The sequence below is a fragment of the Haliotis cracherodii genome, unplaced genomic scaffold (assembly GCF_022045235.1).
Source record: "Haliotis cracherodii isolate W230 unplaced genomic scaffold, xgHalCrac1.p SCAF_17, whole genome shotgun sequence".
Lineage (NCBI taxonomy): Eukaryota > Metazoa > Mollusca > Gastropoda > Lepetellida > Haliotidae > Haliotis > Haliotis cracherodii.
The window spans coordinates 8,901,842-8,915,641 of NW_027266272.1; the positions used below are offsets into that span (position 1 = coordinate 8,901,842).

The 13,800-nt window shown below is 42.1% G+C and overlaps 1 protein-coding gene across 1 annotated transcript; it reads right to left on the minus strand.

Moving 5' to 3' along the window:
• Positions 1-436: 436 nt before the first annotated feature.
• On the minus strand, positions 437-13,337 carry LOC139464330 (probable N-acetylgalactosaminyltransferase 9). The gene is made up of 11 exons (XM_071245853.1): positions 13,006-13,337; positions 10,478-10,644; positions 8,355-8,532; positions 7,863-8,063; positions 7,494-7,611; positions 6,906-6,993; positions 5,281-5,378; positions 3,573-3,707; positions 2,312-2,419; positions 1,237-1,371; positions 437-856 (listed from the first exon to the last, which is right to left on the minus strand). Exons 1-11 carry the CDS (start codon positions 13,335-13,337, stop codon positions 719-721), a joined length of 1,698 nt encoding a protein of 565 aa, XP_071101954.1. The 3' UTR covers positions 437-718.
• Between the last annotated feature and the right edge of the window lie 463 nt (positions 13,338-13,800).

A 13,800-nucleotide genomic window follows, 5' to 3' on the forward strand; every position in this document is an offset into this window, starting at 1 on the left:
ACGTTATTTGGATGGAAAAACGATGGTTTGAAAACGTCCAAATAACGTCGTTTTTCCGTCCAATGACCATATACGGAAAAAAACGACGTTTTCGTGTTTGCAGTGATATGTGCTACCATTACACAGTTACTAGGGTGTTAGTCAGGCTTGGTATTCCGAGTGCTGGCATAGGGACGACCTTGAGCAGGATATGCTGCTCGTGGGAAACTCCCTGAGGTGAGCTGGAGATCCGCTCACCTCTTGTACGCCTGAGCTGGAAAGTCTGCTCATTGCTGTGTTTGTGTTGTCAGAGCAGGTATTCCGCTCATTGTGCAATTGTTGTTTATTGTTTACATGTTGTGCATAAAGCGTTCCGGGACAGTGATGTCGATTTTGTCCTTTATTCCCCCAAGAGCTAATTCCCTGTCAACATGCGCGTTGACAATAGTTACGAATGTCACAGTTGTGTTTTGGGTCTTAAGTGTGTCGTGTTTGCCACTGTTTTCAGCCTAGTAACGGTTACATAACAAAGTCACGTTTTGGTCAAATCCAGTTTTCAAGCGTATGCTTTCTTTTGCCCAGCAGTATACGTGCTTCCCCAGATAACCGTTCCTTTATTTATTTCCGCCAGTATAGAAACGCTCTCCGCACTCTGTAGGTATTAGTCTGTTTAGTTTGGATTTCCGAGTGCACACGAATCTGATGACTTGATAAAACATCAAATTGGCCTATCCATCCCTCAAATACCGACAGCTTCAAACTTCCACTTCTGCGTGTCTCCTCCATTGCATGGGTTTACGATGACGGTCCCGCCAGAGCTGAGATTAGCTCTGTCTAAACACTTGCCAGACTTGTCCTGGATAATTGTGCCTTGGTCCTGAAATACAACGCTACACGTATCAAAACCATGTACGGTGACTAGACTGAACCCTTCCATCACGACTGACCCCTGGGGATTCCGGGGCAGAATTGGACCCCCATGCTAGCCTCTAACGTAAGTGTCTCCTGTACAAGCAGTCACTGGATTGTCTGGACCTCGGGTTATTTCAAGGCCGCTGTCATATAGCTGGAATATTGCTGAGTGCTGCGTTAAATAGAAACCACGCGTAATGCAAACAAAGGTATTGTGCCGGGCATTGTTTATTAGGGTTGTGTGGGTTTTGACCCGACGACCAGCAAATTCTATAGGGTACATTACGAAGGGACGCAATTATGAAAGTTTGATTTTGGGAGATTTGTCGTTACATCGAAACCTACCTCGTCATGTTTCCACTTCATCCCCGGCGTCTTTTTAGAACACAGCATCATCCTGGCGACTCCGCCGTCGACCCCTTGCGAGTCGAGACACAGATCCTCCCGCCGTAGCTCTTCAGCCTGACTTAAAGAAAACATCTGGAAACGGGAAGCGTTAAACTCACATGAATAAACTTTTAAGTTTAACATAAATGATATGAAGATGATTAGTATTGTTTTTTACTCAAAGGCAAAATGTATCTGTAATCATGTTTTTTGTTATGATATTATGATATGAAACTCAAAACTTCATCTCTTTGAGGGGCGGTCGGATAGCCTGGTGGTTAACCCGTTAGCTCGTCACGCCGATGACCCGGGTTCGATTCCCCACATGGGTACAATGTGTGAAGCCCATTTCAGGTATTCCTGGAATATTACTAAAAGCGCCTGGTATTGTCACACCTTGATTGTGATTTATTAACACTTGTTCATGATAAAAACGGAATCGTAAAATGGATATCTTTTGATTATTGCAATGGTTTTTGACGCTTTCATTTATTACTGTTGACCTGTGTGCGATAGAGTCACTTGTTTGTTTGTTTGTTTTTTGTTTTACGCCGCACTCAACAATATTCTAGCCACATGACGGCGGTCTGCAAATAATCGAGTCTGGACCAGAAAATCCACTGATTCACATCATTAGCACCAATCCATGCAATTGGGATTCGATGACATGCATAAAACCAAGTCAGCGAGCCTGACCACCCAATCCCGTTAGTCGCCTCTTACGACAAGCATAGTCGCCTGTCGTAAATGCAGAGGCTCGACTAAACACAATACGTTCTTCTGAATCCCCACACAACGCTGACACTGTGTATCGATATACGTCTTTGATCGAACTAATCTCAAATAGAATTCTTCCAGTTTTTCTTTGCACTGCATAAGCTTTACAAATATTAGGGATTCATTTCTCAATTAATCCGATGAATTTTTTAGGTTTAACATTCCTGTCAGTTCAGACCAATGCTGTCCTGTTTTGTGACTTCCCATAAACAGAACTCGGATAAAACAAATGCGTCTATGATCTAACAACTTTCACCTGGTTAGTACTGGCTCCCGACTGACAATAATACACGCCCAGGTCGTATTCCATCCTGTCATTTCCGCCCAGAGTGTCCAGGCAGAGTGAACTACCTACAGCCTTCACCTGGAAACAAAACCCAGCATAAATATACGGAAACAGGTGCCTTGCAAAGGTAATTCACATTCCGCCTCGTTAGTCACCATTTTGAAATCTGTGTCTTCTGATTGGCTAATGTCGACTTCCTTTGAGCCATTTCATTGGTCAGTTATAGTTCGCGAAAGGTTGTTCTGACGTGACATGTTATGGGATATAGCGAGTACTAAGATCTGATTTTGATGAGATTGACATCACGCTGTCACAATTCTCAATCTGTCTGAGGCCCTTTGGAAGAACAAATTTACCGATTCTTGCTCTCCACATCTCAACTTAGACTGCCATCTTGTCGTCTGTACACGATTCATTTTGGCTACCTTCAAATGTTTTGACTGACTCATTTTTGTTTTCTCGGTGCGAGAAGTGAGCACATCTATTCCTAAAGGGAGGTAACCCGACACTTATCAAAATTCGAGTTGTTCAATATAACCACATCTTCCCGGGGCAAAGGAGTTAACTCACTGTAAGAATTATGGAGTTATATTTTGGCTGGACTAACGGGTCTTTGCATAGTCCAATCAAAATCTCGTAACAAAATCCACATCCGGTTCATGAACATGAATTTTAACGTGCAGATTTCCGTCCACTACGGCATGTGCAAAGGATGTATACCGTCGACTAGGCGTCGACAGATATTTTTTTCAAATCTTTTCATGTTTTTAATCAAGGTTCTCACGTGATTTGATGATCTTGATCATCGATCAGATCGTCTTGACTGGGCGCCGCCATTTTCTTTGAAAGAAATGCAAGTGAGATGAGGGGTGGAATCTGGTCAATTTGAGAGGCATAGAAGTGATATAACACCTAATAGCCACTGGTGGCGCTACGATCGAGCCCAGAAATTCAAGCTGAGTTCGGCAATTTAGAGTCGGTTAACTCCCTGCCCTCGGTAAGATGTTTAACCAGGGAAACATCTTAGCGATAGTTAATTCCCATACTTTAACATAGACTTACGACAGTCGTAACGCCACAATAGCCATGTGAAACGGGGCGTAAGATCCCACCTACATGCATATGTCTCCACCAAACTTCGAGTTGTCTCAAGTGAATGCCCTAACGATATGAAATAGTCTGTGCTGTATATCATGTATATTGAAGCACATGTGCGTGACCTGCAACTCACCATCCCCCAGGCCTTGACACCCTCATCCAGGACAAACTTCTCGGGGTACACGTTGTCCAGATACCACTTGAAGCTCTTGCACTGAAGCTTGTCCCGGAGACCAACTCGAGCAGATATGTCCCCGAAGTCTTTACCCTACAACAATATACACAGTGTCAGGTCAGACAGGTGAACCTAACGCTTGTCCCGGAGACCAACTCGAGCAGATATGTCCCCGAAGTCTTTACCCTACAACAATATACACAGTGTCAGGTCACACAGGCGAACGTTACGCTTGTCCCGGAGACCAACTCGGGCAGATATGTCCCCGAAGTCTTAACCCTACAACAATATACACAGTGCAGGTTAGACAAGTGAACGTAAAGCTTGACCCAGAGACTAACTCGGGCAGATATGTCCCCGAAGTTTTTACCCTACAACAATATACACAGTGCCATGTTAGACAGGCGAACGTAAAGCTTGTCCCAGAGACCAACTCGGGCAGATATGTCCCCGATGTCTTTACCCTACAACAATATACACAGTGCCATGTTAGACAGGCGAACGTAACGCTTGTCCCGGAGACCAACTCGGGCAGATATATCCCCGAAGTCTTTACCCTACAACAATATACACAGTGACATGTTAGACAGGCGAACGTAACGCTTGTCCCGGAGACAATCCTGTGCTAAATATGATTGTACCATCGCACATATCGATAGTCCAATCAAAGAAAATCAACATCGACTGTACACCTTCGTATGAAAGTGATTTACCACTGCCTGTCTTTGTTGACACGAATATGTCTGTTGGGTTCTCAGGGAGGATCGACATACATGGGAGTAGGGAGACGTGCCTGCCACTTGACCGGCCGTTTATTCAAGACTGTCGCATGTTACAGCACGTGATTGCGCTTACCTGGAACTAATCACATTATAAAAACGGACATTTGTTTGCCTATCATAATATTATACACTAGCTAGTTTAAAACTGGGGCGGTCGGGTAGCCTAGTGGTTAAAGCGTTCGCTCGTCATGTCAAAGACCCGGGTTCGATTCCCAACATGGGTACAATGTGTGAAGCCCATTTCTGGTGTCCCCCGCCGTGATATTGCTGGAATATTGCTAAAAGCGGCGTAAAACCATACTCACTCACTCACTAGTTTAAAACTACTGTGTTTCAGTTACAGATATTACAAAATCCTTTTCATCTTTTAAACACCCCCAACGATTGCCAATGTTTGTGTGTCAGGAGTCAAATCGCGAATTCTTTCGTTATCTGATCGACGAGGTCGTCGCATATGGTACTCGCCATCTTTTCGAAGCTATACGAGATAAGTACAGCGATCTGATTGGATATCGCGTTTTCATTACAAGGGGCACAACTCGTGGTCTACGCGAGGTGGCGCCAGGTCGAGCGAAGAAAAGTGGCCTTGGTGTGGCAAGGGTAGACTAGGCTTTGATATAGGCTAGTGGACACGCTTGCCTCGGGAAGATGTCATCAGCCATGCTTTGATATCTGTCGATATATAAAATCAGTTGCTCGAGATTGTTGACAATCATTCCGCAAATGATTTATAGACAAAGAAACCATGTGACCCACCCGAAACTGTCGTCTGCTCCCGAATCTCGTGTGCCACTGTACAGACTTGTCACGTTTAATATTATTGACTGCATTCATTTCAAGTCAATATTACAATACAACAAGGACACTTCCAAGTGACACCATACCTTCAAGTCATGTCTGTGCATATAGAACAGTCTTTTGTAATCATCCATCCAGACCTCAGCCACCCTCGCTGAGTTTATACCGTGCGTGTCCTTGCCACCTGAATTATCACAGACAATGTGTTCAGTATTACGTCATTGGCTCAAAATACAAACCTTCAGAAGTGTACTTCCGCGGCATTAATACAATACCTCACATCCAAACTATAAACAAATGTCACACTTCCTCATTTAGACCATGTATAGATACAAAGTTACCTTGTTAATAATGTCAATTTATGTTTTTACTATATTAAGTGACCGCCTCCGTGATCTAGTGGTAGAGCGTTTGTCCAAAGAGCGGAAGGTCCGGGGTTCTGTCCCCGGCCGCGTCATTGCAAAAGACGTTAAAAGATGGTACTTGTTGTTACCCTGTCTGGCGTTCGGCATAAAGGGCTAAAACAAGGACTGGTCGTCTCGGAGTCAGTATACTGTGTCTGGATGGGGTATTCATGTTAAACTGCGGCATGGTATTTCAGTGTGCTAGCACTATATATCGGCATCAGTCCGGACTAGTACAAGCAGCCACACACACACACACACACACACACACACACACACACACACACACACACACACACACACACACACGTGCATACACGTCGCTATATAAGTGCAATAATTTTAAACCCCTTTTCACATCACCTCACCTATTATTAAGTTTGAAAAAGTGTGATGGGGGCGCTATCAGTAGATGATCATGTGTTTCTTTCTTACAGCAGATGTAGGTTTCATAAAGAAGTAAAACATGAGTGAGTGATTTGTGTTTAACGCCGCTTTTAACAGTATTCCAGTTATATCACGGAGTGTCAGCTTAATGTGGGAGGAATGCCATAATCAAATTATGACTATGATGATTTTTGGTGATGATGATGATTATTATTATTACTACAGTCAACTACGGTTATAACGAACACGCTTATAACGAACTGACGGATATAACGAACTTACTTTTTGGTCCCGACTATTTGCTGTAGTTATGCTGTATATACATGTGTATGCTTATAACGAACTACGGTTATAACGAACTAAAATTAGTAGTCCCTTTGAGTTCGTTATAACCGTACTTTACTGTATTGTAATCATTATTGCGTAGATCGATGCTCAGTATGCCAATCACTGGATTGTCTGGTCCAGACTCGATTATTTACAGAAAACAAAACATGTGCTGACAAACCCACCGGACGAGTCAGAACAATTTCCCAGTCCCCATTTAGATGACTGTTTCGAGCTCGGGACGGAAACATCTTGGTTTTTTTGTGGATGACGAGCGAACAAAGAAGCTTTACCCTACCAGTGATTGATATCACGAGCATCGAACCATGCAATTGGAATACGATGACATGCGTCAATCAAGTCAGCGAGCCTGACCACCCGATCCCGTGTGTCGCCTCCTACGACAAGCATGGGTTGCTGAAGACCAATTATAACCCGGATATTCACGATCGTCTCACTTATCAATTCTGCACCCACAACTGTTCTCACACAAGTGGGTCACAATCACACTCAACGCTGCATTCGGAATCATACAAGGGATTTTAGCAGATACTTGTTATTGATGTGGAAAGGGTTTTGTCGCTTCTATTTACCTGGGAAGGTATAGGGATGACTGGAGCGGAAGATATGTCCGACACGGGAACAAGGCAGAAACTCCAGCCGGCCGCCACACATCCACGTCTGAAGCAGAACATGTCACAGTGGAATATCTCTCCCATCTCGGCACCATGCTGATAATGCTGCATGATGCTGCTCAGAAGGCTTTCAGATACACCTTTACCTTGTCGAAAAGTCATATGAATAATATTTTTCAGATAAACTTTGCCTATCTGACTAGAAATAAGTTCGTTGTGGCCATTTTTATTTGATGAGAGATGAACGGAAGACTCTGTACTTACTCTGAAGGAGATATTAAGGCTCTCCCTACACGTCCATTCCGTCACCTACAGAGAGCCGTGATGAGTGAGGTGAACGGAAGTCTCTGTACTTACTCTGAAGGAGATCTCGAGGTTCTCCCTACACGTCCATTCCGTCACCTACAGAGAGCCGTGATGAGTGAGGTAAACGGAAGTCTCTGTACTTAGTACTCTGAAGGAGATCTCGAGGTTCTCCCTACACGTTCATTCCGTTACCTACAGAGGGCCGTGATGAATGAGGTGAACGGAAGCCTCACTACTTACTCTGAAGGAGATCTCGAGATTCTCCCCTCCCCACACGTCCATTCCGTCATCATAGGCTCCGATCTCCCAGAAGAACTTTCTGTCCAGCGCCAGCAAGCCTCCGGCCATTGTTGGAGAGCTGAAATGACAACCTAGGGCCTTTTAACCATTGCAGTGCAAGAGAGGGCGAGTGCAAGAATGCAAGAAAGAGTGGGTTGCTCGCATAGTGGATTATGTAAAGGTTACTGCAAGGGAGCATTTGCTGCGAATAAAACGGCAATGCATTAGAATACAAAAGAGCAAATGTCACCAGGAACCGCATCCAATCGAAAACGAAGGGCACTAATTTAACGAACGACGGTAACTGATATGAAATCTCAGCAATTTGACCTGATAGGGTCCGTGTTTTTCCGGTGAACTTTCTCCCTCTCAGGGATGTCTCTCCAGGTGAAGTGCATGCTCCAGGAAAACCCACCCACATTGTAGCCCCCCTGACCGGAATATTCCAGCGTGTTGTCGTTGATGGCGTCAATGATCGGGCACACTACCGTCTTCCGGTTTTCTTGTATTCGAGCAAGGATCGGTTCCAACCTTTGCAACAGAAAACTTGAACATCACATCTTTTGCTCAACAGGTCGTAATGCATTCACTAATTCAGTGAGTAAGACGACCCATCTTTTCAACAATTACAGGTTTTCCGGGAAAATATCTATATGTTGTCCACAGTGGCAGTAAAATAATTAAAGTTAAAAAACAAACGATTTAATGATGAACAACTGTTTCAACGTTACACACATGTTCAGGATTAAACTTTTTCTTGTTCATTTTAGCAGTCACTAAATCAGCTATGACATAACATTAATTCAAAACGTTTCCACTCACCACTGTGTTCCCGCCTCACAGTGAGAATCCAGGAACACGATGACGTCACCCGTGGCGGCCTTGGCACCTTCAATACGGGCTCGTATCAAGCCACTCCTCTGCTGGGTCCTCACCATCTTCACAACACCATCAGGCCAGGTCTTCTCCACGTAGGTCTTCAACTTGTCCCCCAACTCAGCTGCAACAGCAACACGAGGGTCGGTGTAATATATAGCTGATGTAACATAGATGGGTCTGATATATAGCTGTTACAGCACAGATGGTCTGATATAGCTGATATAGCAAAGATGGGCTGATATAGCTGATATAGCATAGATGGGTCTGATATATAGCTGTTACAGCACAGATGGTCTGATATAGCTGATATAGCATAGATGGGTCTGATATATAGCTGTTACAGAATAGATGGGCTGATATAGCTGATATAGCGTAGATGGGTCTGATATATAGCTGTTACAGCACAGATGGGCTGATATAGCTGATATAGCATAGATGGGTCTGATATATAGCTGTTACAGAATAGATGGGCTGATATAGCTGATATATCATAGATGGGTCTAATATATGACTGATATAGCTTAGTTGGGTCTGATATAGCTGCTATAGAATAGATGGTCTATGTAAGTGATATAGCATTGATGGGTCTGATATATAACTGATATAGCATAGATGGGTCTGATATAGATGACATAGCATAGTTTGGTTTGATATAGCTAATAATAGGTCTTATATAAAGCTGAATTGCATAGACTGGTCTAATATATAGCTGATATGCCATATCTAGGTCTGAAATAGCAGATATAGCATAGATGGGTCAGATATATAAATGATACAGCATCGATGGGTCTGATACTATAGTTGTTACAGCATAGATGGGTCAGATGTAGCTGATATAGCATAGGTAAGTCTGATATATAGCTGACATAGCATCGTTGGATCTGATATAACGTGTTTGGATCTGATATAGTTTTTTTAGCATAGATGGGTGTGGTATATAGCTGATATAGCATGGATGGGTCTGACAAACAGTTGCTGTAACAGAGATGGGTCTGATGCAGGATAGAAGGGTCTGACGTAACTGATATAGCATACATTCGTCTGATATAGCTGATACAGCATAGTTGGGTCTGACAGATAGCATAGACTGGTGTGTGGATGCGTCTTGGGTTGTCATAGAAACATAATCCTTATGTTGAAAGTATAACATAAACACAATTTATAGTTTGATACTTGTATGTCGTTAAAGCCCCAACTAGTATTCCTTTCCTTGGCAACACCATGTGATGTTCATTCTGTCAATCACCGGTTTGCCTTGATGTTTCAGGCATGCCTCAAATGCATTAACAACTAGGTGAATGTCAAAAGGCTTTTACTTCAAAAGTGTAAATAACACCCAAAAACGAATCATAAGTTGGTCCGCATACCACACACTTCCTGATTCCATGTCATGATAAATATAGGAGAAATGACTGAGTATTGGTGAGAAACAACTATAATTAATCAACATGGCTGCCATTGACCATGTGCTTCAAATCTGAGTCATGGGAGCAGACAGCATCACTGGCATCATCCATTGACAGTTTCAACTCCATAATCCTGTTGCTTCAGATGAGATGGACTATAAACAACAGACAATGCACCAAGCCATAGGCTAACTTTAAATGAAATTGGGCGAAATATCAATCGTCCATGTCTTCCACAAACAGATAAGTGAGATTTTTAAGTATAATAATATCAGCGCACTATAACCAAATACTGCCAATAGATCCATACTGTTTGATTGGTTACAAGCCTTCCAGATCTCTCCGTTCTCAGAATAACCACCTGTTACAAGCCCCGGAAACCCGTCTCAAAACCTTTGGTCAGAGATCTTTCCAGTTCTGCGCTTCTTCTCTACGGAACAAACTACCATCTGATCTTAAGCTGTCGCCATCGCTTTCATCCTTTAAGGCTCGTCTGAAAACACCTTTTCACACAACACTATCAACTCTACTCCCCCTTACATTAGCATTACTTGCTAAAACTATGTGGCGCCATGAGCATTAACTTGGTGAATGGAATCTGGCGCAGTATAAATGGACTTATTATTTATTTATTTATCATTATTTACCATGGTTACTTACGTCGGTCACTGAAATCATCCAGTAAGACAACTTCGTGCAGATATTCGGGCGGAGATCGGTTTATCACGCTGTGCACCGTCCTCAGTAACGGCGTCCAGGCCTCGTTGTGGTAGATTATCACAACACTTGCACTTGGGAGGATCCTAGGGTAGACAATGTCCTTACACCTGGAAGTAAAACCATTAATCATTAAGTGTTGATTAAAATAAACTATGATGGACTGGTAGAATATTCCAGCCATAATAAAGCGACACAGGCAGCTTGGGTTGTGTACTCCCCAGGGAGCTGAGAATGAAAATCGAGTGCACACTGATTCATTGACCTGGTAATAGTGAAGTATTTGGGACATGTTTTAGGGTGTAGGTTTGGATCATAATTATTCATTTTCTCTTTCGGCCCAAACAGCAGTTTTGAGTCAACACATCTTTTATCGTATTCAGTTGTGTATGCCAATCCACAACTATTAGTCCGGCAGAGAGGACAAAAACCAAGAATTGGGAGATAAAGTTGTTTTTATTGCTGGATTTGTTTAAGTACACATTCTAGGTTATGAAATTGACTGATGACACTCTGTCATCTTTGGGCATTTTAAAATATTCAAGATGGCCGCCAAAATGGCCGCTGAAACATGAAAATATCTCTTCCGTGCTAATTGTATGGAATATGGGACTACTTTTGGTGCATGTCACTATTGTTTTGCCTTCAACATATTAGAATATGTTATTCTTAATGAAATAGTTCCATTTTGAAATGTAATTAATCAAAATAATAGGCAATATTGTCTAAAAAAAACCAAATCAGTATATATCGTTATATATACATTTGTTATTATATTATTCAGTGTCAACTAGGATGCTTGGTGATTTTCTAACGATTATTAATGTTCTATAGCTACAAAATAAGATATATTCCCACTGCATTTTGAAATCAAATTATAAAAACAATAATACTATGTATATGCTATGTACATCATGTTGGCAATGAAACAAGGAGGACATCCCAACAAGTAAATAAAGCGAGCTTTGCAAGGTTTAGCATTAAACCCACGCCATGAATATGGCGTCACGAAGTTCGACAGCCACAGGTCCAAGGTTAATGTCACGTGGTCATTGATCTCGTCAGAACTGATTGTCGATTTTGACCATTCTTTACAATGGCTTGACAATAATTCAATATGTTTAAATCTATAGAGATTGTTCAAATAATCACCTGTGTCAGACCGGTTTCAGCAATTGTATCTGACCTTTAACTTCGTAACATTAATATGGGTGAATAAATTTGTCTGTTAAATAATTTAATCAAATTAAAAAAATTGATATTGCAAACAAAAACAACAGAATGCATTGTTATTAGCTAATATAATTGCTTTATAAGAAATGGAAGCACCTGACTTCTACTCTCGGGCCAATGCCATGAAGCGTTCATAAAATATTTTATCCATGCATAATCACCGTTAAACAATGAATACTGGCCTTCTAAGAAACGTTTCTTATCGTGTCTTCTACCTTGAGCGTACATGTACTTGCCCACTCTATATATTTGTTAATATGTACATGGAAATGGAAGAAAAATTATTTTTTTTAAAATAATTAATCAAATTGTAAGTTATTTCTGGATGTCTGTCACACGCTTGACCAAAACTGTGACACTTGACCTAATTAATACTGAACACTATGAATAAGTATCTGACTTAATCTGTCTTTTATGTGGATTGCTAAAAATACAATTTCCTTTGTAAAGCATACAGATTGGTCGATTTTATCCAACAGTTTACAAGACCATGGACACCGAAGACGACTATTTGTAAAAACGTTTCTCGTTTACGCGCATAATAAATAATAGATAATTAATTCAAAGAACAAGAAATCCACACGTGGGCATTTCTGGTGTCCCCGCCGTGACAAAACATAGCTAAAGGCGGCTCACTGACTCTAACGGTTTTGCAAACATATAAATATATCAAAATATTGCCTTTCAGTGCACATGGGGATCGAACCTTGGCAGTCGGCGTGACGAGCGAACGCTTAACTAGACAACCCCACCACCCCTAAATGTTGTCACGATGATGCTAATGTAAACATTCCAAACCAGGAAAGATCAGCGTCGCCTCCCTCAATATGTTTACATTATCAGAATCCTCTACTCAACTGGCATCCTAAGTACCCGTACATTGAAGGTCCCTGAAGGCAACCCACATATTACTGACATAGCATCCAATATTGCCATGTATCAACGGTCAAAGTACCAACTATTCAAATGCACACAAAATATATACTTCTTGCATACCGCATTTCACAACATGGCACTCCAAAAAGGGTTAGAAATGGGAGAAAATTACACATTAAATATAGCCGCTGTTCAGCCATGTTTTAATCGGATCGGAATAATGCGAGTTGGATCAAGACACGACACTATGTTATGTTTCATAGAAGATATCGATATTGTCAATAGTTAATATTTAGTATCATGAGCTCACGTGACTGTTCAATGAAAAATAAAATATCTGTTTATCAGTTTAAAGATCTTACCTTCGATCACGAACATCCTTCACGGATCGCTCCAGCGATATTTTTTCACTTGCAACTATATTAAACGCTTCTTTATGCATAAGTTTTTCTCCTAAAAGTTTTTCTTCCCCTTCTAAATGCACCGGCAATCCTTTTTCGCCGGGTCCTGTTCGAAGTGACTCGCTAGCTTGGTAGGCATCAAACCGCTTCTTTCGAATAAACAGAACATGGCTGGGTACCTTTTCCGAAGACATCCCGATGACATTTGTGTAGAAAATCACGACAGTCAGACAAAATAATGCAATGAAAACTATCTGCCTAATTTTTAACTTTCTAAACCGTATGACCCTCATGCCGCCGATACAGACATACACTGACAATGGCGGACGTGTCTAGCCGATGCGATATGGCTCATAGCGCCTAGACATGCATAGACACGTGGCAATGGATTTATGACACAGCTTGAGGGAACATAGATAAAAGGTGTGATTAGTATTGAAGAAATGTCAACAGATTACGTTGATCGAACAAAAGGATTAATGAATACGATTCTCGTCATCAAACAACCTGCATCGCCCTGCCTCTTACGAGGGTGGGAGTTACAGGTAAACTTTCATGGGCCGCCTTCGTGGTGTAGTGGATAGAGCGTCTGCCCGGAGAGCGGATGGTCGGTGGTTCGATCCCCTGGCCATGGCATGCCAAAAGACGTCAAATGATGGTACTTATTGTTCCCCTGCCTGTAGCATGAGACGAGGGGGCTTAAACAAGAATTGGTGGGGTCGGAGTGCGCGCGCACGCACACACACACACACACAC

Coding starts and splice junctions, on each gene's coding strand:
- LOC139464330 (XM_071245853.1), bottom strand. CDS start 13,337: ATGAGGGTCATACGGTTTAGAAAGTTAAAAATTAGGCAGATAGTTTTC. Junction 3,708..5,280: donor TGCACAGACATGACTTGAAG/GTATGGTGTCAC, acceptor ATATTGTTGTAG/GGTAAAGACTTCGGGGACAT. Junction 1,372..2,311: donor CGGGAGCCAGTACTAACCAG/GTGAAAGTTGTT, acceptor TCCCGTTTCCAG/ATGTTTTCTTTAAGTCAGGC.